The sequence below is a fragment of the Centropristis striata genome, chromosome 18 (assembly GCF_030273125.1).
Source record: "Centropristis striata isolate RG_2023a ecotype Rhode Island chromosome 18, C.striata_1.0, whole genome shotgun sequence".
Taxonomy (NCBI): Eukaryota; Metazoa; Chordata; class Actinopteri; order Perciformes; family Serranidae; genus Centropristis; species Centropristis striata.
Genome location: NC_081534.1, coordinates 1,384,944 through 1,412,858, shown reverse-complemented (window position 1 = coordinate 1,412,858; position 27,915 = coordinate 1,384,944). Strand labels below are relative to the sequence as shown.

The 27,915-nt window shown below is 35.4% G+C and overlaps 2 protein-coding genes across 3 annotated transcripts; one reads left to right on the top strand and one right to left on the bottom strand.

Moving 5' to 3' along the window:
* Positions 1-1,746: 1,746 nt before the first annotated feature.
* On the bottom strand, positions 1,747-3,641 carry LOC131991249 (potassium voltage-gated channel subfamily F member 1-like). Its single transcript, XM_059356587.1, has one exon. It carries the CDS (start codon positions 3,314-3,316, stop codon positions 1,811-1,813), a length of 1,506 nt encoding a protein of 501 aa, XP_059212570.1. The 5' UTR covers positions 3,317-3,641; the 3' UTR covers positions 1,747-1,810.
* A 6,853-nt stretch (positions 3,642-10,494) lies between these two features.
* Positions 10,495-26,593, top strand: pdia6 (protein disulfide isomerase family A, member 6). 2 transcript variants are annotated; one of them, XM_059356590.1, is made up of 13 exons: positions 10,495-10,617; positions 10,940-11,081; positions 12,914-12,971; positions 14,810-14,936; positions 16,332-16,438; positions 16,528-16,655; positions 19,410-19,524; positions 20,638-20,778; positions 21,337-21,421; positions 23,903-23,975; positions 24,053-24,211; positions 24,304-24,400; positions 25,679-26,593. In XM_059356590.1, exons 1-13 carry the CDS (start codon positions 10,599-10,601, stop codon positions 25,748-25,750), a joined length of 1,323 nt encoding a protein of 440 aa, XP_059212573.1. In that variant the 5' UTR covers positions 10,495-10,598; the 3' UTR covers positions 25,751-26,593. The 2 variants fall into 2 exon arrangements, with proteins under 2 accessions (XP_059212573.1, XP_059212571.1); XM_059356588.1 differs by having other exon boundaries at positions 16,525-16,655.
* Positions 26,594-27,915: the final 1,322 nt, after the last annotated feature.

Below are 27,915 nucleotides of genomic sequence, written 5' to 3'. Positions count from 1 at the left end.
ATATATATATATAATCATGTTCTTAATTATTTATTTATTGTTTTATCTTTTTATCTAGCTTTTTATTTTTATTTTATATATATATATATATATATATATATATATATATATATATATATATATATACATATATATATATATATATATATATACATACTTTCCATTGTCATTATTGACTTTTACTTTTTTTTTTTTTTTTTTTTTTTTTTTAATTATTATTATATCTTTATATCTTATTTTATTTATTTTATCTCACTTTATTCTTTATCTCATTTATTTCTAACCTGGGTTAGGGGATGGGTGAAGGGTATTTGTTCCTATGTTTCGCTATCTTTTTATTATTATTATTATTTTCTCCCTTTTTAATGTAAAGCGCTTTGTGTTGCATCTCTCTTGTGTGAAAAGTGCTAAACAAATAAAGTCTGATTGAGTGATAAGTCTCCATCTCTATTAAATGATTATTATTACCAACAGTTGTCCTTCATGCCTGTGCAGCCTTTATAAATCTACCATGATATGACTGTTTTCTCCTGCAGGAGCTGCCAATCTTTATTATTTAAAAAAAAACACATTCATATTGATATATATCTATACAGAGGAGCAAGCTACAGTGCAGTCTACAGTATGAGTGTGAGGTTGGGGATGGGGGCGTTATATAAGGAACCTACATGGGGGAATCGGTGAACTAGCTGTTCAAACAGAAGAACTCAGCTCTACAGGGAGTCACTGCGCAAAGGCACCGCTCATCAAGTCAATATCTCACACACATGTCCCTCTAATAGCTCCTCAAACGCATTAAAGGTCCTTGGAGAGCGTCGCTGCGGTCCGAGGCTATTTACAATCATGTCTCCAGTCTTTTTGGGTTGCAACCTGGTCTCACAGAAATCCGTGAAATAGCCACGGATTTCGCTTAACTCAAAATCCGTGGAATAGCCACGGAATCACTCAAATTTCCGTGAAACTGACACGGATTTGGCTACAATGCAAGTTAATGACAGTCATATCCCGTGGCTATTCCATGGATATTTGTTCCTATTGGTTTGTTCCAAGTCACGTGACTTTCAAGGTCCCGGCGGTCAGAACAAAAAACATGGCGGACAGTTCTCTCATTTTTAATGAAAAAAAAAACAATATTTTGACTTAGTTTCTGCATAAAAATGGATTTTGATCACATTTCTAGCGAGAAATATATGTTTTATTTTCTAAATATTCACTCAGTGAATGTACATAATCACTTTGTATGTTGGAATAGCCACGGGATATGACTGGCATTAACTTGCATTGTAGTGAAATCCGTGTCAGTTTCACGGAAATTTGAGCGAATCCGTGGCTATTCCACGGATTTTGAGTTAAGCGAAATCCGTGGCTATTTCACGGATTTCTGTGAGACCAGGTTGCTCTAGAGTGGCGAAAACAAGAGGAAGTGCCTTATTAGCTGCCCTTTACATGTGCATAAGCATGTCGCTAGAAATGTGATCAAAATCCATTTTTATGCAGAAACTAAGTCAAAATATTGATTTTTTTTTCACTAAAAATGAGAGAACTGTCCGCCATGTTTTTTGTTCTGACCGCCGGGACCTTGAAAGTCACGTGACTTGGAACAAACCAATAGGAACAAATATCCATGGAATAGCCACGGGTCATTAACTTGCATTGTAGTGAAATCCGTGTCAATTTCACGGAAATTTGAGCGAATCCGTGGCTATTCCACGGAATTTTGAGTTAAGCGGAATCCGTGGCTATTTCACGGATTTCTGTGAGATCATGGTGTGTCATCAACCAAGTTAATGTTCATGTTTTTGTTAGTTAGTTAGTGTGAGATGAAATACTCCGTGGCCTCGGCTGTGCTCTCAAAGCTGGTGTCCATGCTGGGGGTCTGGACCCCCGCCCCGCCCCCCCTGGGGTCCTTCAGTAACGGGATGTATGTGTCGCTGTGACAGGAGCGCATGGCGGAGTCCCAGACCCCCGCGCCGCAAACGTGTTTATGCGCGCCGGGTGCAGCCTCCAGCTTTTGGTCCCCGGAGCGCAGCGCCATCAGCTCGATCTCGTGCTTGGCGGCGGTCTCCAGCACCTGTTGCTTGTTGTAGAACAACACGAAGTTGTTGATGATGGGGTGAATGGGCAACGCGATGGCGATCACGCCGCACAGGAAGCTGATGGCGGCGTTGCACCGACCCAAAGTGGTTTTGGGGTAGACGTCTCCATAGCCCACTGTGGTCATGGTGATCACAGCCCACCAGAAGGACTGTGGGATGCTGGTGAACAGGGTCTCCGGGTGGTTCTGCTCCATAGTGTAGCCCAGTGCGGAGAAAAGGAAGACCCCCACGCCCATGTACATGAGGAGCAGCCCCAGCTCTTTGAAGCTGCTCTTCAGGGCGGATGTGAGGGTCTGGAGTCCGGAGGAATGTCGTGCCAGCTTGAAAATGCGCGCAATGCGCATTATGCGTAAAGCCTGCACCGCCTGCTGCACGTTAGCCAGCTCCATCACTCCGGTGCCGAAGGAGGTGAGAATCAGCACCACGAAGAAGGGCATGATGGCCATGAAGTCGATGACGTTCATGAAAGCCAGCACGAATTTTATTTTATTCGGGGAGGAGATGAGCCGCAGGATGTACTCAATGGTGAACCAGCCGATGCACACAGTCTCGATGACCTCCAGAGTCGGGTTCTCCGTCAGGTTCCCCTCCGAGTCCTCCACCTGCAGGTCGGGGATGGTGCCCACACACATCACCACGGAGGAGACGAGGATGAAGATGAAAGAAACTATAGCGATGACGCGCGCAGGAAGAGAGGACTCCGGCTTCTCCATCAGCTTCCACAGGCACATCTGGAAGCGCTGCCAGCCAGCTGCGGACGGATCTCCTTCCCGGTCCACCAGGATAGTCCTCACTTTCTCCGCAATCTCTGCAAGTTCATCCTCCACCTCCTTCAGGTGGCATTTACAACAGTCATCCAGGAAATCAGACTCGATCTTCCAGAACTCCATCTCCTTCATGAAACAAATGGGACAGATGCCTCGTTTCATGTGGATCTCTCCGTAATAATACAGCTCTATGATACACTTAAACGCCTCGGGGTCTCTGTCAAAATAAAACTCCCCTGTGTCAGGGTCGTAGTCGTCACATAGTGAAGATATTTCTTCAGGGGACTGAAGTGAGCAGTCCACCAGCTCCGCCAGCCGGGTGTCCGGGTAGCGGTTCAACACGTCCCCGTATAACACCTGTTTCACCCCGCCGATGTTCACTACAATCTCCGTCTCTTCACTGGCGTCAGAGCCGTTGCAGTCCGCATAGCGCGTCCTCTGGATCCCCCACATTCTGCTGACAACAAGTCCGCCACAGATCAGCCAAAGTGCTCGAGGCTCTCACACAACTGTAGCGTCAAAGTGAACACAAGTCGCAAGAAGTCTGTGCGTAAAATCCCCCAAAATCCTTCTAATGTCTGTGTTTTTAGTGGAATAAATGAAGTGTTTGCTGAGAGGTGACTGTCTCCTCTCAGCTCCTCTCAGCCGGGTTTGGCAGTGAACAGTACGCCTGTGCGCTCTGAGAAAGTTGGCATCGAAGTGCGCGTAATGTCAAGTGAGACACAAGCAAACCAGAAGACTTCCGGTAACAACCTTCAAAATAAATCCTTCCAAACCAAGTTTTTTTTTTAGACACAAGCAAACACTCCTTAACTCTATGGAGTCTTGGGCTATTTTTCCATCCTGCCTGTATACACCACTTAAAAAATGTTTAAATTAACAATTTAATTAATTAATTTTAGATTAACACGAGACACCTCAGCCTCAATCATCCGGTTAAAAATGCAAAAAAAAACCCGAATAGCTTATTAAATCTTTTTTTTTTTTCATACCCAGACCTCGACGCATTATCCATCATCCATTTTGAATGTATTATCGGCTCTCACCAAACTGCCATAATAGATTATCAATAATTTAGTCGAGGAAATAATATGAAGGATTAATTTGCAAAAACAGATATCTGCGTTTCTACTATTTTTTTCCTAAATCATATTGTTATTAATTTATATATAAATGTATTTATCCATTTTCCGGGGAATTTAAAAATTTAAAAAATGTTTAAATGCCATGTTGGTATATATTTTTTTCAGCACAATCTCACCTATATGACCTGATAATAAATTATTTTTTATTCTGACTTACTGGATCAACATTTTGAACCAAAAAGAAACAAAGAAAAACCAACATAAATGTGATCTTGTGATTGTGTGTGATCCTGTCATCAACTCTGGTTTTATTCTAGTTTGACTGTATTTTATTTGTGTCTTGTGTGTTTAGTGTAACAATTTTGTATTTTATAGTCATTTTGTGTCTTTGTAAGTCATTTTGTGTCTTTTTTGGTCATTTAGTGTCTTTTGTTGTGCCTTTTTTAGTTATTTGGTGTCTTCTTTAGTCGTTTTGTGTCTTGTGTGGGGTTTTTTGGTAATTCTGTCTTTCATTTTGTGTCTTTTTTTGGTCATTTTGTGTCTTTTTTAGTCATTTCGTGTCTTTTGTGTCTTTTTGTGTCTTTTTTTAGTCCTTTAGTCCAACATAAAATGTGATTTTGAATCCTTTTTTAACTTTCAAAACACTATCATGCTCAATAAAGAATTTTAAATGTTGCAAATGTGAACACAGTTTGCAAAAATAACATATCAGAGGGTTCCATCCAGTTCTATCATTTGATACTAAATCTATTTGAGCTTGTCTCCAGTTTTACTTGGTATATCATCATCAAACTGAAACTGGCCTCATGGAGTTTACAGCCAGAACTTTAGAGGTCAATTTACATTGATTAAGCCTACCTTACCATGGGCTGATTATGAGATAATGCCCCCCGGTGGACAGACATGGAAGTTAACATCCTAATTCAAGTCAAAGTCAGATATAACATAACCGTTTATTTAAGTGAACATAAATACTGTATAACAACAGGAATACTTTTTTTTTTTTTTTAAATCAAAGCTCCATAAAGTGCACATTTAAATTTTACAAAAATCTAAGGGCAGCATTTATATCTAAAAGAAAACAAAAATTGAACTATATCGCTATATGAGATATGGTCTAATTCCATATCACATTTAAAAATATATCGATATATAATAATGATTTTTGGCAAGTGGCCGTGGTATAAGATGGATAATGCACTCAGAAGGTGCGGTTATGAAATATAATGCACGGTTTGAAAATAAACATATAGAATCTGCATCCTGCAGGATTTTTTAATAGGAGTTGGTGATAAACAGTTTATAAACCCACTGAATGATCTGAAAAATCTTTTTTTTGTGTAATTTAAGGTTGAATTAATCTGCTCCTTGATAATCTTCTTGACTTTTCTCAACATTTTGTCTCAGAATTAAATCAAATCAAATCAAACTTTATTTATATAGTGCTTTTCATACATATAAATGTAACACAAAGTGCTTTACAAAAAATAAGAATAAAAAAAGACAATAAAAATGACAAAACCCACCCCTCCAATCCCCACATACACATCTGTACATACACAAACACACACAAACACACACTCAGACTCGCACACAGCACATATTGATTCACAGTGGCAAGGCACGAAATAAAATAATAAAATAATAAAATAATAAAATAAAATAATATAAAAAGATATATAATAATAATGATAATAATAATAAAATAAAATAAAAAAGTAAAAGTCAATAATGACAATGGAAAGTATATATATATATATATATAAAATAAAATAAAATAAAAATAAAAAGGCACGAGGATCCAGAAAAAAACTGTTTTATTATATTTACGTAGTCAAATCTGACTTTTTTTTTTTTTCAAGTCTACCATGAAAACTTTTTTTTTGTGGCAAGGCACGAAATAAAATAATAAAATAATAAAATAAAATAATATAAAAAGATATATAATAATAATAATAATAAAAATAATAATAATAAAATAAAACAAAAAAGTAAAAGTCAATAATGACAATGGAAAGTATATATATATATATATATATATATATATATATATATATATAATAAAATAAAATAAAAATAAAAAGGCACGAGGATCCAAAAAAAAACAAAAATTATCAAGTTTTATTATATTTACGTACTCAAATCTGACTTTTTTTTTTTCTTCAAGTCTACCATGAAAACTTTTTTTTTCATATCGATATATCGCCCAGCCCTATGTGAGCCCTGTAAATCAGATGTTTAGGGTTAACGCTATATTGTGGCATAGTGCTTTTATTTTTTAGGGTCTCGCCGTGTCTTCCGGTCTCGCTCTCTGTGCGTGCAGGTGTTTTGACGCAGCGCAGTGCAGCCAGGCAGCGCATCATAAATCTCCGCTGCATGTAATGAATTGTGAAGTAGCAAACAGGGAAACGAGGGACACGAGCTCCAAGAACAACACTGAGTTCAAGGTGATCGATAAGAATTATCGATTAACACCAGACACCTCAGCCTCAATCATCCGGTTCAAAATACAAAAAAAAAAAAACAGAATAGCTTATTAAATCTTTTTTTTTTTTCATACCCATGCCTCGACGCATTATCCATCATCCATTTTGAATGTATTATCGGCTTTCACCAAACTGCCATAATAGATTATTAATGATTTAGTCGAGGAAATAATATGAAGGATTAATTTGCAAAAACAGATATCTGCGTTTCTATTATTTTTTTTCCTAAATCATATTGTTATTAATTTATATATAAATGTATTTATCCATTTTCCGGGGGAATATCAGTCAAACTGGCGTTGGGTTGTTTAGATAAGATATCAAATAAATAAATAAATAAATAAATAAATAATAATAATAATAAAATAATAATAATAATTATGTTTTTTTTAAATATATTTTTCCGGGGGAATATCAGTCAAACTGGCGTTGGGTTGTTTAGATAAGATATCTAAAAAATAAATAATAATAATAATAATAATAATAATAATAATAATAATAATAATAATAATAATTATGTTTTTTTAAAATATATTTTTCCGGGGGAATATCAGTCAAACTGGTGTTGGGTTGTTTAGATAAGATATCTAATAAATAAACAAATAATAATAATAATAATAATAATAATAATAATAAAATAATAATAATAATTATGTTTTTTTTAAATATATTTTTCCAGGGGAATATCAGTCAAACTGGCGTTGGGTTGTTTAGATAAGATATCTAAAAAATAAATAATAATAATAATAATAATTATGATAATAATAATAATAATAATAATAATAATAATAATAATAATAATAATAATAATTATGTTTTTTTTAAATACATTTTTCCGGGGGAATATCAGTCAAACTGGCGTTGGGCTGTTTAGATAAGATATCTAAAAAATAAATAAATAAATAAATAATAATAATAATAATAATAATAATAATAATAATAATAATAATAATAATAATAATAAAATAATAATAATAATATTTTTTTAAATATGTTTTTCCGGGGGAATATCAGTCAAACTGGCGTTGGGTTGTTTAGATAAGATATCTAAAAAATAAATAAATAAATAATAATAATAATAATAAAATAATAATAATAATTATATTTTTTTAAATAAATTTTTCCGGGGGAATATCAGTCAAACTGGCGTTGGGTTGTTTAGATAAGATATCTAAAAAATAAATAAATAATAATAATAATAATAATGATAATATAATAATAATAATAATTATATATTTTTTTTAATTATGCACTCAAAGAAATATCAATCAAATGAATAGCTTGTATCTGTTTTTGCAAGGTAACTTTTCAGATAAACTAAATCAATATAATATATAGCTACTGTAAAACCTTAATTAGCCTTTAGGCTATTTACTGTGTTCGGTTATATTGGTGATTGGGGATTACAGTTATATGCACCATTAATGTGAGCATTATAAGAATTGATTGGGCTTTCTGAAGCTACTTTCAAATATAAATTTGCAGAATAAGATTTCTAACAGCTTGACCTCTGAGGTCAACAGATGATTTCTGCAGCAGTTTTCCTGAATGTTTGACTGGCAGCAGAAGAAACTTTCCTTGATGTTTGTCTCCACCTAGTGACACAGCTTTAGTAATACAAATTATTTTATTATTCTGCTTGCAAACAGTGGTGCAAACCACTGAGGATAGGAATCCATTAATAAGTGATTCAACTATAACAACAGTATATGGTACATTAAAGTCCAGTGTTTGTGTTGCAGGCTACTGTAAATATAAATATTTCACACACACAAAAAAGTAAATACTGCAATGCAGTGGAGTCAAGTCAAACTTTGGTGAAGTGATTTTATAGTGTTTAATTTCCTTACAAGATTAAAATAGAAGAACATTAGGTTATACTATCATTATTAGATTTCAATAAATAAGAATGTTTTTGTTTTACATGAACTTTATTGACTTGATATGACAGTGACTGAAATATCAAAGAAGTGAAGAAGTATCCAGATCTCTTACTTCAGTAAAAGTACTAATACCCACTACAAGTACAAGTACAAGTCAAAATGTACTTAAAGTATCAAAGGTAAAGGTACTCGATATGCAGAATGGACCCACTCATTGTTATGTATTATGTAATATATTATTAGCTTATTTGTATTGATGTATTTATGCTCTTGTTATTTTGACATTTTTTTCTTATTTTGACTTTTTTTTCGTGTTTTTAACTTTTTTTTCCTCATTTTGAATTATTTCTTGTGATTTCAACTTTTTTCTTCTCATTTTGACTTTTTTCTCAATATTTGACTTTTTCTCGTGATTTTGACTTTTTATCTTGAGTTTGACTTTTTTTTTGTGATTCCGACTTTTTTCTCATTTTGACTTTTTTCTCTTGACTTCGACTTCTTTCTTCTCATTTTTCCTTTTTTTTTTTTTTTACTACTTCACTACATTTAAAGGTAAATATTGTACTTTTACTCCACTACATTTAGCTGACAGCTTTAGTTACTTTTCAGGTCGACATTTAACATAAAAATGTCATCAATTTAAAATAATTAGATGTTTTATTTTATTTAACCTCATTACAGTATATTGAAAAGTTAAAATGAGCACTATCTCTACAAACACTCATCGACACTCATCTTCTTGGTGTGGTGTTAGTACTTTTACTGAAGTAAGAGATGTGAATCCTTCTCCCACTGCTCCTGTATGTGATTAAACATGATGCACTGTTGCATGATCAGAGTTACTATATTATTAGCTTATTTGTATTGATGTATTTATGCTCTTGTTATTTTGACTTTTTCTTCATGACTTCAACTTCTTTTCTCATTTTGACTTTTTTCTCGTGACTTCAACTTTTTTCTCATTATTTTGACTTTTTTTTCGTGATTTCAACTTTTTTTTCTCTCATTTTGAATTATTTCTTGTGATTTTGACTTTTTTCTTCTCATTTTGACTTCTTTCTCTTGGCTTCGACTTTTTCTCTCGATATTTTGACTTTTTGTCGTGATTTTGAAATTTTTTTCTTGAGTTTGACTCTTTTTTCGTGATCCTGACTTTTTTCTCTTGACTTCGACTTCTTTCTTCTCATTTTGACTTTTTTTTTTTTTTTTTTTACTACTTCACTACATTTAAAGTTATTATCGTGTGTTCTTGAAATGTACCTATTGTGACATTTGATATACTTAAGTGGACATTCGACTCTGACATTATATTGTGTATACTTTGTTTTGATATGTCATAGTTTGTGTCTAATTTTTATTTATTTGCCTTTTATTATTATCTTTATTATTTGTGTATGTACAGTACAGGCCAAAAGTTTGGACACACCTTCTCATTCAATGCGTTTCCTTTATTTTCATGACTATTTACATTGTAGATTCATCAAAACTATTAATGAACACATGTGGAATTATGTACTTAACAAAAAAGTGTGAAATAACTGAAAACATGTCTTATATTCTAGTAAGCAAAGGGTGGTTACTTTGAGGAATCTAAAATACAAGACATGTTTTCAGTTATTTCACACTTTTTTTGTTAAGAACATAATTCCATATGTGTTCATTCATAGTTTTGATGAATCTACAATGTCAATAGTCATGAAAATAAAGAAAAACACATTGAATGAGAAGGTGTGTCCAAACTTTTGGCCTGTACTGTATATTTCTATTTTATTTATTATTATTATTATTAAGATTGTGTTCTTGTGATGTACCCATTTGATACACTTAAGTGGACATTCGACTCTGACATTATATTGTGTATACTTTGTTTTGATATGTCATAGTTTGTGTCTAATTTTTATTTATTTGCCTTTTATTATTATCTTTATTATTTGTGTATGTATGTTATTTGTCACTCTGAAAACTGACAATAAAAACATTTTGAGAAAAAAAACAAAACATGATGCACTGTTGCATGATCAGAGTCACATCCTTGTTGTGTTTCCTCTCCTCCTCCTCCTGCTCCTCCTCCTCCTCCTGCTCCTCCTGCTGCAGCTGCATGGTTCCCTGCTCCTACCGGCTCACTGAAAACTACACGGCGCTCTCTGATTGGTCCGCTTCTGTTGACGTGGCGGCTCAGCCAATCAGCGCGGGCCACGGTGAGCTTTTTTCGGTGTATTTCCGCGGATCCGCCGCCTGCAGCAGCAGCTAACAGAGGACCGTTCACAGAGCTGTTATAACCATGAGACCGCTTTCACTCGGTGAGTCCACACAAACACACACTTTTTACTTTAAGTCAACAATTTTTTTTTACCCCTGTGTGTATTTTGGGCGTGTTTAATGGCGTTTTTAGCTCCTGAGGCTAGCTTGAGTTACCTAACTTGGAGTACCAGGCCTCTGTTGTCGCTCAATCAATGAATTAATAAAGGACTATTTCTCCTGCTGTTATATAACTATAACTATGCTTTTAAACACGCTTACAGTGTGTTTTTTTGGTGCTAACTGTCCCTGCTGTGGTTGTTTTGGTGCACACATGGAGCATGAACCATAGCTGACTGAGAGTTTGTGTGTTTGCTCCTGCAGGAGTGCTGTGCTGCTCCCTGCTCCTCTCTGTGCAGGCTTTCTACTCCTCCAGTGATGATGTTGTGGAGCTGACTCCCTCCAACTTCAACAAGGAGGTGATCCAGAGTGACAGTCTGTGGCTGGTCGAGTTTTATGCTCCCTGGTGAGTCCAAAACCACTTTGTGGCTGTTTAATCAGGCAACAAGTGTCCTCAGATCCACCGAGCATAGGGCTGGGCGATATGGACCAAAAACATTATCACGATATTTCACGGTATTTTAGCGATAACGATATTCTTGACAGTATTATAAAATACTGAATAATATATAGAACTTTAAAAAAAAATGTTTTAAGTCTGTATTAGGGCTGGGCAATATGGACCAAAAGTCATATCCCGATATACACTACTGGTCAAAAGTTTTAGAACACCCCAATTTTTCCAGAATTTAATTGAAAATGATGCAGTTTAATGTCTCAGTGTACTCTGAAATTAATGCACATTTGCAACATTTAAAATTCTTTATTGAGCATGATAGTGTTTTGAAAGTAAAAAAAAGATTCTAATCACATTTTATGTTGGACTAAAGGACTAAAAAAAGACACAAAATGACAAAAAAAGAAACAAAATGACAAAAAAGAGAGAAAAAAATCTACAAACTCAGCAAATGTTACATTTGTCTGAATAAAAAATCCTATGCATAATACTAATACATGCCCATTGGCAAGATGCAAACATGATATGGTAGAAATGCGATGATGCTTTCCCGGCGTCAATGGGTTAAAACACAAACATTTCACATCATATCAGGATGTTTGAGTCGCCTGCTTGTGGCTCCTCACAGAAACATTCACCTTTATGAGACTTGGATGCAAAGCAGTTTCTCCTCCTTAGTTTCAAGATACAAATTAGTTTATTTGTAGAGAACAATCACATGCAAGAGCATTTATAAGTGCAGACTATAAGTACATTTATTGATACAGAATAAAATAAGATTAAATATGTTTTAGGATACATGCAGAGATACTACTAAGTCTGTCATTTTTATGCAACACTAGTGTGAAAAATGACTCGTCACTTCTTCTTCTTAGAAGTTGGCAGATTTTTATGAGGTATCAGCCAGGTGATTTAACTTAAAGCATGTCAGGTGTACAGTTTATTCAGAGGCCAGATAATAAAGTTCTTTATATACCAGGTGGGAACTTAAATCTGTAGTGAACCAGAAGCCAGGAGATGTAAAAGTCTAAATCTGAGCCTGATGTATATGCACAGATGGTACATTTTCACTGCATCATTTGGTGTTGAATGTTTGAACTATACACACAAGATTTTTTTGTTTTCTTTTTAATACACAAATGATTTAAGAGATGTTTGTAAGTTAACTGTAAAAAAAAAAAAAAAAACCCAAACAAAACAGAGCTATTATTTCTATTGTGGAAAAATGTTAATAAATTAAAGACTGTTCTTTCTTTTGGTTTTCAAAAGAATGGTTTATAAAGCTATTTTCGGGGGTTTCAAGTGTGAATGATTTTAAGTTTTTTTTGTTTTTTTTTCTGTGGAGTAAATTGGTAAGGATGTAGGATAAGTATATATATAATTAATATAATATTTATGCTACTACCTGTGCCTGTTAAGTCGTACCGAACTCTCACTCTCAGTTACTTTGCATATATTGTCTTGACTTTTTGTACTTGTTCTATACTGGATTGAATATTGTGTATAATGTTTATTGTGTGTGATAATTTAGGAGACAGCAGGGTGGCCGATTGTTTAAAAAAAAAAAAAGACAACAACAAACGATCTAATAAATTTAACGAAATTGCTAAAATAAAAAAAACACTCGCCTCTATTTACCAGTTTCACTTTCTGAAATAATTGACTTTTTTTTCTTCACAAAATTCAATTTTTTGAGATGTACATGTAAATGATAAAATAAACTAGCTTGCTTTTTAAAAAAAAATTTTTTTTTTACTAACCTCAGTTTGTTCTCCTCTCAGGTGTGGCCACTGTCAAAGTCTGACTGCTGATTGGAAGAAAGCAGCCACCGCCCTCAAGGTAAACCAAACCTTGAAAATTCTAACAAAAGTTTTCTCAGCTGTTTTTTATAGTATTAGATGTCCTTAATAACATACTAAAAGTTTGCAAAATCTGACCACTAGAAAGGAGTCATTCTGAAGATAGGCAGGAAGCACCAACTTCCAAATTGTACTTATTTTTCACATAAAATGCTTGTAACCAATTGCTTTAATATATATTTGTACTTGTAATCGCTTATCTATCATGCAAATATGCTAATTAGAATATTGCATGACCAAAACGTGTATCAGGCACCAGCAGTTCTGGTTTAGGAGGAATATTAATCGTCAGGCGGATTAGCACCAGATTTCAGAAGAAAGGGGACACGCAGGACAAAAGCACCACATTTTTTCCACATTCTCTCTTTCACAATAGGTTTCAGTTTTTGATTTCTATGAGAACCAATACTGCCCTACAAAGTCTAACTGTAGTAACTAGATTTTTTGTGATGATAAAATATTAGAATATTTTTAGTAGATACTGCACTTGGCAGTATGATTCTGTGCCTTCACTTGATATTTAAAGACAGGAGAAACTTTCTCAGTAATCAGGCAGATATAATGAAAAAGCAGATCCTCTAGAGCAGCTATTCTCAACCTTGGGGTCCCGACCCCAATTGGGGTCGCGAGATGATTTCTGGGGGTCGCCAAATCATTTTGGAAGTCAGCTCTGTCTCCACTGTGTTTGTCTCCACTAGTCTTTCTGGTCATTTAATGTCTTTTTTTTTTTTGGTCATTTTGTGTCTTTTTGGTAATTTTGCGTCTTTTTGGTAATTTTGTGTCTTTTTTTGTCATTTTGCGTCTTTGTTTGGTCATTTTGTGTCTTTTTGGTCATTTTGTGTCTTTTTTTGGTCATTTTGTGTCTTTTTTGGTCATTTTGTCTTTTTTTGTAATTTTTGCATCTTTTTTGTCATTTTGCGTCTTTTTGTCATTTTGCATCTTTTTGTCATTTTGCATCTTTTTGTCATTTTGCGTCTTTTTTTGGTCATTTTGTGTCTTTTTTTGGTCATTTTGTGTCTTTTTTTGGTCATTTTGTGTCTTTTTTGGTCATTTTGTCTTTTTTTTGTAATTTTGCATCTTTTTTTTTGTAATTTTGCATCTTTTTTGTCATTTTGCATCTTTTTGTCATTTTGCATCTTTTTGTCGTTTTGCATCTTTTTTTTGGTCATTTTGTTTCTTTTTTGGGTGATCTGAACTGTGTGTGTGAGATTGTGTTCAGTGAGCGGGGGTCACAGACAACATGCATGTTAAATTGGGGGTCGCGACTCAAAAAGGTTGAGAACTACTGCTCTAGAGGCTTTAATTATTCATTTTACTCAGCCAAAACAAACAAACAAACACTGGAACTGAATCATGATTATGAAGTTCACAGTTCTGTTCCACCTACGACGTGTTTCAGAAGTTAGTATCTCAGTGGGAATAACAGACGTGGGCGGATATGGAACTAGTTGAATATTAGTGAGCATTGTTTGTATCTGGAACAAAGTTAATATTCATTGTTTGTTTCTTGGAATGTGCTTTTCTGCACATACTTATCACCTCTAATAGTGTGTGTGTGTGTGTGTGTGTGTGTGTGTGTGTGTGTGTGTGTGTGTGTGTGTGTGTGTGTGTGTGTGTGTGTGTGTGTGTGTGTGTGTGTGTGTGTGTGTGTGTGTGTGTGTGTGTGTCTCTCAAGTCCTGCATACATAAGTAATTCATTCATTGAAACTTCCAGATTTGTGAAACGGCAACAAATGTTCCGTGAAGAAAATACTAATAACAGCTTTCTGTTATTATAAAGTTTAAAGAGTTCACCCTTCAACCTGTTTTTTTCTTCAGGGTATCGTGAAGGTGGGCGCCGTAGATGCAGACCAGCACAAGTCACTGGGAGGCCAGTATGGCGTCAGAGGGTTCCCCACCATCAAGATCTTTGGAGCCAATAAGAACAAGCCAGACGACTACCAAGGTACAGACCAGTAGAAATCTTCCTCTACAGCAGGGGGCTCAAACTCTCGGCCCGCGGGCCAATTGTGGCCCTCGTGACGATATTTTGTGGCCCCCACCTTGATTTGAAAGTTTAATGTGAGTTTTATATGAATGGCACTTTACCGTGTTGTGTGTGGAAGGTCCCTTTAATTCCTTTTTTTTTGGTAATTCTGTGTCTTTTTGGTAATTTGTCTTTTTTTATTTTTAGTAATTTTGTGTCCTTTTTTAAAATAATTTTGTCTTTTTGTGGTCATATTGTGTCTTTTATTAAGTAATTAACTGTTTTTTCAGTCATTCTGTCTTTTTTTTGGTCATTTTGTGTCTTTTTGGAGCTTTGATTTTAAGAAAGGTACTCCTGTTGTTGTCCAGTATTCATGTTCATGTAAACCATTTATATATGTGAACATAAATACTCTATAACAGGAGTAGCTTTTAAAAAAAATCAAAGCTCCATGAAGTGCACATTTAAATAAAAGTATCTTAAATTAAAAAAAAGCCTATGAAATAAATATATTTGTATGAGAGAAAAAATTACGAACATTACAAAAGAACTAAATATGACAAACCCTAGTAAAGGCAGCATTTATATATAAAATATATATTTTTTAACTATATAGATATGTGTGCGATATGGTCTAATTCAGGGGTCGGCAACCTTTATGGGCAAAAGAGCCACTGTTGGCAGAAAAAAGGGAAAAAATGTCGGAATGGAGACGCAAACCTTATTTCAAGCCTTACAATGACGATAAAACAGTCTGCTAAGTCTAAACTAGCCTATCAGCTTTACTAATGGGTCATAATGGGCAGTTATCAATGTGATTTTGTCAGAAAGCAGTGAGAACCAAAGTGCAAATAAAAGGCTTGACACTTGACAAATACCTCAGCAGATTTGGAATCAAAAGCGAGCCTAGCTAGGGAAACTTAAAACTAGACTTGAAATTGACAAAATTTAGAGGTGAAGGTGCCGTGCTGTAAGCTATGATGCACATTAAAGTTGACCAAAGAAAAATAAATAATTAATGTTTTAATGCCATATATAAGCTTTACATTTTTTACAACCGAATAATGCAAATTGCTGTGTAATTGTAAACAAATATTTTTATAAAGATTTTATTTTGTATAAATATTTTGGTCACAGTCACAGGGAGCCACTGCAGATGGCCTGAAGAGCCACATATTGCTCTGGAGCCGCAGGTTGCCTACCCCTGGTCTAATTCCATATCACATTTAAAAATATATCACTATATTTTTTTATAACTATATATCGCAAAGCCCTATTCTAGAGTCCTATGACACTAATCAAAGGTTTAGACACCCTAGAACAGTTAGGGTCTTCTGAATGGGTTCAGGTCTTGACTGTGGTCCCGTTGATCAGGTGGGCGTAGCGGCCAGGCCATCGTGGACGGAGCCATGAGCGCTCTGCGCTCTCTGGTGAAGGACCGGATGAGCGGCAAGGCTGGCAGCTCTGGATACAGCAAGCAGGTGGGTCCATAAAACTGCACCAGCTTTTTTTTTTTGTTGCAAATGAACAGTTCAGTGAACTTTGAGTGACTCTCCTCTTCCTCCAGCAGGGTGGTGGCGGTGGCAGTAAGCAGGACGTGGTGGAGCTGACTGATGATAACTTTGATAAGCTGGTGTTGGAGGGAGACGACGTCTGGCTGGTGGAGTTCTTCGCCCCCTGGTGTGGACACTGCAAAAAGTGAGTTTATTACCTGGAACACTGCAAAAAGTGAGTTTATTACCTGGAACACTGCAAAAAGTGAGTTTATTACCTGTTACAGGTACAACAGAGACCCCCTGACTGTCAATCTTTCAGGGTCACTATTTACAAGACTACAACTGGATTCTTTTAGCAGTTTTTTCCTATCATGCAATTTTTTTCTTAGTAAAAACTTCAACAAAAAAAAACAACAACAAAAAGAAGAAAAGACGCCACAAAATGTATATAGCTGAAAAAGGGTTTCTGTTTTTCTGATATGAAAAGTTGATTATTTTACAGTAAAAATAGATACAAGGAAGAATAAAGGAAAGGAACATTTAGAAATGTATTCATGATAGACATTTATGTCCAATTTAATTATAATTTGTTTAATTGAATAGTTATATTTATCAGCTCTATCAACTTTTATTTAGTTAATCATACATTAATCATCTATTATTTATTACTTATTTATGTAAACATTTATTCATACATTTTACCTGGGTCTCCTTACTGTTCTCTTTACAAAGAAACATCTAAATATATGACATCACTATATTTTTATTTAGGACTGAGCTTACTAGCATTATTGTGATGTTCCTTGTTCCTGTGGAAGTGGTTTTACGACTTGAGATAATATCAAACACGTTTGATTTGATCCAAACCCAAGACTATGAAAAGACTGATATGAAACAGAGCAGATTACTACCTTAAACTGAACCATGGAGATGGAGCTTTTCTTGATGACCCCAAAAAAGACACAAAATAACCAAAAAAAGACACAAAATGATCAAAGAAAGACACAAAAAGACAAAAAAAGACACAAAAAAGACACAAAGTGACCACAAAAGACACACCATGACATTAAAAAAACACAAAATGACCCAAAAAAAGAAACAAAATTACCAAAAAAAGACACAAAAAAGACAAAAAAAAGACACAAAGTGTCTTTCAGTTTGTAGTCTGGGACTGTGGGAAAGAGCAGATATATCTCTGAGGTTTCTGTTCTGTGTTGGAATTTTGTTGATGGTGGTTGAAAGAATAAACAACAGTTTGTGTTTACATAATATGTCCCAGTAAATCAGTATAATCCACAGAGCAGACTGGAATGAGACTATTATTCAGTAACAGTAACCCCTATTAAAAGTGTTCTGGTGAGATCTGAGCGCTTTATTTTCCTGAACTGTTAGTTCCTAAACTAAAAGCCCAAAGCTTCATGGGGGGTTGATTTTAAACCAACAATAAAACACACAATAACATGTACAGTTGCTTTATATCTCAGTGTTTCTGTAAAGGAAAAAAAAGTATAATTAAGTATGTAAAAATTCATAAAATGGACATAATCTATATTAAAAGTTACTAAAAAATAACATGAAACTCATCTCTGATGCAATATTCGCAGGGAATTATCTGCTCAAAATTCATCCAAATTGTTTTTTTACACAAACTTCCTACAGTTATTGCATTCATATTTGGGTAAATTATACAATTTCTGTTATACTGACCTGTTATTTTTTATGGATAATTTGTTTTATATAATTAATGCATAAAAATGTTGTCGTTAGTTTACTCATTAATAGAAAAGGGGTCCCTAAAGGATTAAAAAATGTGACCCCGCTGAACTAAATCATGTGAATCTATTTTGCAGCATTTTCTGCACTTATTTCAAAAGCAGAGAATTGTTTGGGAAACAATACACACATTCACTTTTGAATTGGGAATTTTGGTCTAAATTGAGTTATAACTAAAAATGAACTCCTTGACGTCTGTTTAATCTTGTGACAAAGTTTTAGATTTCAATTTTACTCTATTTCAGAGACTAAAATGTAACATAACTTAATAATATAAAGTCTAAAATACAGAAATCTTTGAATGAAGTTGTTAAACACTTTTAAATACACTTATAACAAAAAAAATTTGAAAATGTTTATTCACTGAAAACAAAACGTAAAAGCTGAAAGAAAACAACATTGTAGTTACTGCAATGTGTTTATTATTACTATTAGAACCTTTTTACAGCAAAATCAGAGTGCAGTCACTACATTTTTGGGCTCAAATAAATCTGATCCGATACCATTTTTTCCCTCCTGATACTGATTCCGATACTTGTGCTGTGGTATCGGCCAATACCGAGTACTGATCCGATACCAGTATGTTATAAAAAAATATCATCCTACACCTGCACGACTGTGATATGATTATCATTATGGTTATCAGGTCAAACACTTTGTAAAACATGAATAAATACAGCAGATTCAAGCCATTTATTTTTAAATAAAACAGTATACAAAACAGTAGTGCAACAGCAACTTAAATAAATAAATATAGGAATATATTTCAATTAAAGGGCAGCCACTATAGTAGCTTAACAGAGTGAACCAGTAAACATATTACTAATTTAATAAATGACGTGGTATCAGATCGGTGCCTGGACTCCAGTACTCTCCGATACCGATGCAGCATTTTCGGCAGTATTGGAGCAATTTCCAATACTGGTATCAAAATCGGAACAACTCTAAATAAATCGTCATGACTTTTTAGCATAAATATGACATCATCAATACAGAAATAAGTGTCTTATCACTAACCTAACCCATTTAACTGGCCAGTTAAAAAACATAAAAAACTGCAGTTTTTCTCAGTTTTACCCTTTCCGTAGTTACTGCAGTTAGACTCTGTGGGGCAGTATTGTGGTATTTAATAATTGATATTAATCACAGTTTGTTTTAACCCTTTTAACTGTGTTGTTACCAGCCTGGAGCCTGAGTGGGCGGCTGCAGCCTCAGCTGTCAGGGAGCAGACCAAGGGCAAAGTTCGCCTCGGAGCCGTGGACGCCACGGTCCACCAGGCCGTGTCCGGACGCTACGGGGTGAGTGGATCAATACGTTGATGTGTTGCATCACTGATCACCTCTGATTCTGACTGCTGGACTCGTTGGGAGACTGAAAACTGAAGCCAGAGCCTCCACGGCTCACTGCACAACCAGAGACAGGAAATATGTCCACAGCTGCTACAGTCAGCTAGGAAAAAACATTAAACAGCTGCATCCTTCCACTGATTAGACTCAGAATTAATTAAATAATTAATAGATATTTTTCCACTGAATTAGACTCAGACGCATCATATTATATAGAATTAATTAAATAATTAATAGATATCTTTCCACTGAATTAGACTCAGATGCATCATAATATATAGAATTAATTAAATAATTAATAGATATTTTAATTAATTAGATAATTAATAGGTATTTTTCCACTGAATTAGACTCAGATGCATCATAATATATAGAATTAATTAAATAATTAATAGATATCTTTCCTGTACTGAATTAGGGCTGGGCGATATATCAATATAAAAAATATATCGATATATGTTTAAATGTGATATGGAATTAGACCATATCGCACATATCTATATACTTAAAAAATATATATTTTATATATAAATGCTGCTCTTACGAGGGATTGTCATGTTTAGTTCTTTTGTAATGTTCGTTATTCTTTTCTCATATAAATATATTTATTTCAGAAAAAGATTGGCCTATTTTATTTCATAGCCTATTTTTATTTCAGATTTGTTTTATTTAAATGTGCACTTAATGGAGCTCTGACTTAAAAATAATGTTTAATCACTTAAATAAACAGTTGCAATAAAACTACTTGTGACACGTCATATTTAACTTTGACTGAACATTTGCTCTCACTTTGTGATAAAAATATCAGGATATACACTACTGGTCAAAAGTTTTAGAACACACCAACTTTTCCAGAATTTAATTGAAAATGATGCAGTTTAATGTCTCAGTGTACTCTGAAATTAATGCACATTTGCAACATTTAAAATTCTTTATTGAGCATGATAGTGTTTTGAAAGTAAAAAAAAGATTCAAAATCACATATTTTGGTCCATATCGCCCAGCCCTATACTGAATCCTTACATGAGTTATTTGCAGAGATGAAACATGTTTTTCTGTGTGTAGATTCGTGGATTTCCCACCATCAAGATTTTCCGTAAAGGGGAGGAACCTGAAGACTACCAGGGGGGGCGTTCCCGCGGTGACATCATCGAGAGGGCTCTGGACCTGTTCTCTGATAACGCCTCTCCTCCTGAACTGGTGGAGGTCGGTACACTTTATTTATTTGATTTGCAGCACACATTCATGTTTACAGTAGGATTAGACTCAATGCAATCAAATTGTAACTATTACTTCTTAGGCAGCACACACAGGCACAAAATGAAGCTAATCTTTTTTTTTTTTTTTAAACTTGCATCTAATCTGAAAGAGCAGACAAATTCTGCTGAAGCGACAGCAGGGCTGAAATGTGTTTCAGTCACAACATTTGGCCAGACGGTTGGTCTAACAGTAAGAATCTGGAGGTGATGCTTTTTGTGATCTTAAAACACAAAATGATCACCTTTCTTGAATGTATATTTTTCTCCTCTGTTGGTTAGACAGACAGACATTCAGACTTAATCGGCACAAAATCTGAAGTACTGTGCAATAACAATGACCAAAAATAGACCCAAAAGGGTAAAAAAAAAAAACAGGATATCATGGATTAGTTACAGTTAATCCCATACTGTGCTATTTGAATATATATTTAAAAGTACGTGAATTGACAAATTAAATCTGTGTATTGTCAATGAAATGTGTGTATTGTGAATGTTTGCCTCTCAGATCCTGGGTGAAGACAGCTTGAAGAAGACGTGTGAGGACAGTCAGCTGTGTATTATTGGAGTCCTGCCACACATCCTGGACACAGGTGAGACCACAAACGCCTCATTCTCTACCTGCTACATGTTATATGTCACTACAGATAGAAATGTGAGGTCACAGGGGCAATAAAATGCAGTCGAGGAGTTCATTTCTAGAGCTGGAGTGCAGAGCTTTTGTCTCCTCCTTCTGGCAGTGAAAGTAATTACACACACACACACACACACACACACACACACACACACTTTCTAGGAAGCATTGTCTTTACTCTTTCATTCACGCTTTATTTTTCAGTTTATCCAGCCTTGTCAAAGTCAGCACAGACACAATCACTCCAGTTCACTGAGAAAGAGAAATGTTTTCCCTGGTGGCCAAACAGTTAACCTCTTACTGTTCAAAAGCCTGTTTGGTGGTTGTGGGCAGTGGATGTTTAGGGGGAGATAGCAGGTCAACAATTAATACCTCTTAGAAGTGGTGAACATCATCTGAAAGCTGTGAACATGAAGATGAATCTGAGATGAAGCTCAAGCTTGTGTGTCAAATTGTTCTGGTAAAAAACATCTAATTAAAGTGACTTAATGAATGAATTATTTATTTATTGAAGCCTATTATGGTGAATAAAGGGTCATAACATTAAGGTTCGCTTTCTAAAGTCCAGTTTATGTTCAACTGTGTCCCAGAAGTTGTTGCAGCAATTTGCTCCACACATTTGGTGCTCAATAATGCAATTTTATTCATATCTAGAATGGATTAAAATGGTCAGAGAAAACCTCCCGAATATAACATCAATATATCAAGATACAGAGAAGAATCCATGCTGAGATTTGGGTTCAAAAACTTTGGTCATTTTGGAGATTTTCAGCGATTGGATGATGAGTACTTCTGTTCTACAAACTGCTGAGAAAAAAAAGTCACAAAATGACCAAAAAAAAGTCACAAAATGACCAAAAAAAAGTCACAAAATGACCCAAAAAAACCTCACAAAATGACCCCAAAAAAAGTCACAAAATGACAAAAAAAAGACACAAATGACCAAAAAAAGACACAAAATGACCAAAAAAAAAGACACAAAATGACCAAAAAAAAGACACAAAATGACCAAAAAAAAGACACAAAATGACCAAAAAAAGACACAAAATGACCAAAAAAAAAGACACAAAATGACCAAAAAAAAGACACAAAATGACCAAAAAAAAGACACAAAATGACCAAAAAAAAGACACAAAATGACTAAAAAAAGAAACAAAATGACAAAAAAAACCACCAAAAGACACAAAATGACTAAAACAAGAAACAAAATAACCAAAAAAAGACACAAAATGACTTACAAAGACATGAAAAATGGCTGCTGAGAAACCCTCTTGTTGTCAATAAACGTAGGAAAGCTGCACATCCTCTGAATGCTCCAGGTCTCTAGTTGGTGGTTGTAAAGTTTCATGAGGCTGATTATCCTCGAGGTCCCAGCAGCTCATTTTATACACTGAGGTCCAGACTGAAGAAATGAACTGTCTACTACTGATGACTAACATCATCCCACATGAAGAAAACTGGACTCATTGAGTCCACAAGAGTCTCAGCTTTACACTGAGACCCAGTTTATGTCATTCAAATCCTGTTTAGGGACCCCAGGATGCACAAATATTCAAAAATATTCATTTGTGCTACATGAATACATGAAAAACTGTGTTTTTTGCCTTAAACTGCATGTTATCAGCATCGTATGCATGTATGTAAAGAGGAGACTTGTGGGAACACAGAGAGTCTATTTTCATTAAGATAGTGTGACGTCAGAGGTCACATGACCACTTTAAAAATCACTAAAATAGACTAACTTTGCAGCGTTTTTTTAAACAACTTCCCGACATGGTATCCTCTCTATAGATTCCTTAGATGTTCTAGTTTCATATGATATCAGTGTTATCTTTAGAATACTAAAGACATCAGAACAGTAACCGGTTATTCAGCATTTTGTGATTTGGTTTGACACAGGCTTAAATGTAGAAGATGCCCATTAATATGTAGAAGTGGTGCGTTCAGCTTTAACATGACTGTAGTTCACTGGACCCCATAAATAGATTGATTCTAAGGTCTATGTCAGGGGTCGGCAACCTTTATTGACAAAAGAGCTACTGTTGGCCAAAATAGAGAAAAAATGTTGAAATGGAGCCGCAAACCTAATTTTAACCCTTACAAAGACGATAAAACAGCCTTCTAAGTCTAAATTAGCCTACCAGCACTGCTAATAGGTCATAATGAGCAATTAGTGATATGATTTTATCAGGAAGCAGCGAGGACCAAGTGTAAATGAAAGTCTGGACAGAAATATACAAGAAATATCTCACAAGATTTGGAATCGACTTGAAGTTGGCAAAATTCTGAGGTTAAGAAGCCAGGCCTTAGACTTTTGTAAGCTATGATGCACATATAAGTTGACTAAAAACTAAAAAAAAAATTTTTTAATGTCATATACACTACTGGTCAAAAGTTTTAGAATTAATTGTATAAATGTTTTGTTGTTGTGTGTGAACAGGTGCAGCAGGTAGAAAGGGCTACATGGAGGTGATGATGAAGATGGCTGAGAAGTACAAGAAGAAGATGTGGGGGTGAGGATGCTGAGCCTGATATGAGTTAATATTCTACTGAGTGATAGCTGACTAACAGTGTTGTGTCCCTGGATCAGCTGGCTGTGGACCGAGGCCGGGGCTCAGATGGAGCTGGAGTCCTCTCTGGGGATCGGGGGCTTCGGCTACCCCGCCATGGCCGCCATCAACACACGCAAGATGAAGTTTGCTCTGCTGAGAGGCTCCTTCAGTGAGACCGGCATCCACGAGTTCCTCAGGTAGGGTTCTTCTTCTCCTCACCGTAACAGGAACAAGTTAAAAATATGCTTCAGAGTAAAAAAAGCTGAATAATGGTTCATCTTGTGTTCAGGGAGCTTTCTGTGGGCCGCGGCTCCACCGCCACGCTGGGAGGAGGCAACATGCCCAAGATCCACTCTGTGGAACCCTGGGACGGCAAGGACGGACAGGTGGGTCCCCCCAGACTGGACTAATACAGTTCTACAATGTCATTTATAGCAGTAGTTCTCAACCTTTTTGAGTCGCGACCCCCACTCACTGAACAGAATCTCACATGCACAGTTCAGATCACCCAAAAAAAGACACAAAATGACCAAAAAAGACACAAATTGACCACAAAATGATAAAAAATGACCAGAAAAGACAGAAAATGACCAAAAAAGGAAACAAAATGACCAAAAAGACACAAAATGACCAAAAAAAAAGAAACAAAATTACAAAAAAAAGACACAAAATGACCTAATAAGGAAACAAAATGACCAAAAAAGACACAAAATCACAAAAAAAGACACAAAATGACCTAATAAGGAAACAAAATGACCAAAAAAGACACAAAATCACAAAAAAAGACACAAAATGACCAAAATTACAAAAAAAAGACACAAAATGACCTAAAAAGGAAACAAAATGACCAAAAAAAGACATTAAGTGACCAAAAAGATTAAAACACATGAACACTTTAACACAGTAACAATAATTATATAATAATTTGGTATTGCCTTCCCGGCCAAATAAAATTACACTGCGGGCCAAATTTGGCCCGCGGGCCAGAGTTTGACTCCCCTGTACTAAAGGATTCCTTTGGTCTACTAGCGACTCTGTAGCGTTAAAACCTCATGCGGCCTCTAAAAGTCTAAAAGTTTCATTTAACCGTTCTACCGGTTATTTCCTGTCACTACCTTTCAAAATTAAAGCACCCGTTTTACACTGAACGACACCTTTTCAAAATAAAAGCATCACAACATTGTAAAACACCTTGAAAATGTACAAACATGAAAAACAAGCTATATAATACAAAAACATAAATTAGAAGCTTGCTAAAGGTCATTTACAGTTGTGTTTAAAATAAATGTTAAAGTGATGTAGTGATTGGAGTATTTACTACTTTTTACTGCTATATTTGATTTACTCCACATTAACAGTCTCATCATAACATGTGTTCCTATCAGTAGCAGCTCAAAACCAGATAATTTACTGTATTTTATAAAGCGATTACATTAATATTGAGCAGAATTTAGTTCAGAGTTTTGGTCCGGCCCCTGCAACCTTCGTGGTGTTGGTCATGTGGCCCCTTGGGGACATTAATTGCCCACCCCCCTCCCCACTGTGACCTCATGCGGCCTCTAAAAGTCGGCTGGTGTCCAAGTGGAGTTTTAAAAAAAAAAAGAATCTGTTAAAATGTGTCAGTGACTGAGTGTTTCTGTATTTTCTCCTCCTTGTCAACGCAGCTTCCTGTGGAGGAGGACTACGACCTCAGTGACGTGGACCTGGACGACGACTTCGATAAAGACGAGTTATGAGTCGGAACGTGATCCAGACCAGACCGGTTTGGTTGGATCTGGTCTGGACTGCTCCTGCTCCTGCGTGACCCGCCTCCCCTCTCCTGTGGACGAATGGGAGGCCCGGTCGCCCAGTTACTGAAATTTTCCAGAAAACGACACGAGAGACACCTGCAGTTTCTCACATCATCTGTGTCAGTCACACGGGGACACGAGGAGGAAGAGGAGGAGGAGGAGGAGGAGGAGGAGGAAGAGGAGGCGTGGCGTCCCTTGAGTGAACTCTGCCTCACATAACTGCTGAACGTTAGACGCTGCATATTTATACGACCACGGCCAGCTGAGAGGAGGAGGAGGAGGGAGGAGGAGGAGGAGGAGGCCTTTCTAGTCTAGATGGAATTGTCCAAAAAGTGAAAGTGAGGAGCATTTATGGGTTTATTAAGTCAGGATCTGGCCTACTTTACTTATTTCCAGGGTGCTGAATCCCAAAAAAAATGGTTCCCAAGCCAAATTTTGAGTTTTTGACCTTCTCATTTGCATATCAAAATGGCGGCCGTTGGTCGTTGGACCATTTCCCCTTAGTTTTTTTGTAAGTAGGCAATCAAAGATGAGGAAATTAAGTTTCTGGATCTATAGTCTAGGGTCAGAGCAAGGATATAGTGACTTGATTTGATTTGATAAATCTTTATTGTCCCCGAGGGGCAATTTGTTCTGCATTCAGTAGTAAAAAATGTCACACAACAAACAAATAATCATAATAAATACAAAACACAGAACATAAAAACATTAAAGCATAAAAGCATATGGGAGATAGTGGAGGCTCAGTGTCTTTTTTTATGCATATATATATATATATATATATATATATATATATAATAAACACAAAGGAGTTTATTCCCTATGAGTTAGAATAACTGTCAGTGCTGCTGATTTTGAGTGATGGAAGCTGAATAAAAATGCAAAATACCAACTTTTAAGGTGAAATTAAGCATTATTTGTGTCATTTTTTTTAAGGTCGACATAAATATTCAATCAATATCACTTTTAAATGTTCCAGTTGGTATTTTGCATATATATATATGCATAAAAAAGGCACTGGGCCTCCACTATATCCTTGCTCTGACTCTAGACTATAGATCCAGAAACTTAATTTCCTCATCTTTGATTGCCTACTTACAAAAAAACTAAGGGGAAATGGTCCAACGACTGAGCAAGATGGGCAATTTGGTGGCCATTTGATACAAATTAGAAGGTCAAAAACTCTAAATTTCGCTTGGGAACCATTTTTTTTTTGGATTCAGCACCCTTGAGATAAGTAAAGTAGGCCGGTTCCTGACTTGTACCCCTAAATGCTCCTCACTTCTTATAGGAGGCCTTTATTCTGAAATCCTTCTAGACTATTCAGTTGTTCATTCAAGTCTTTTTCAAACATTGTTCCCCTCTCCACTCTTCAGCCAACCTCAAGCACCTGTTTTAAAATGTGGACTTGTCAAAGTAACACTTCAATGTCCAACCTGATGTGACTATATCTTTTTTTTTGTTCTCTTTTTAAACCAGTAAAGTGAGAATCATTGTGGGTTTTCATCATGTCTGTCCAGGACCAGGGGATACTGTGGGACTTCTTGTGTAGATTTTTCTTACACGACTTTATTTCAATTGTGTGAAAACAAAATTTTTGTTACAAAAATAAAAAGGAATAAAAACAATCACTGCCTCCTTAATTCACGTAAACTGTTACAATATCAGAAAAGTCGTATCACTGAGCGCATGCAATACCAAAAGATGATACAAATGATATCCTCAACAACAATAAGCCACTTTTCAACACAGCTAAGTTGGTTTTAAATCAAATTATAACAAGTGATGTAATTAGTTTCCTCTTGGTGTAACATATCGGGATTCATAATACTTGCGAGCATATAATCCAGTCAGTATAAATATATATATATATATAATATGGCACTTCACTTATGGAGGACAGGTAAAAACCATTTCAAGGCGAGAGAGCTTCGGAAAAAAGCGTTTACACAAAAATACGTCAACTGAAAGCAACAGTCAGAGTCCACAGAGAAGAAAAGCAGCCACATTAACAAAAGAAGAATCCATTAATGTAAACAATAAGACGAGGAGTGTTTTTAAAATGAAAAGATTATCTGGTGAGGAGGGCTGTGATGATGATCGGCTGATGG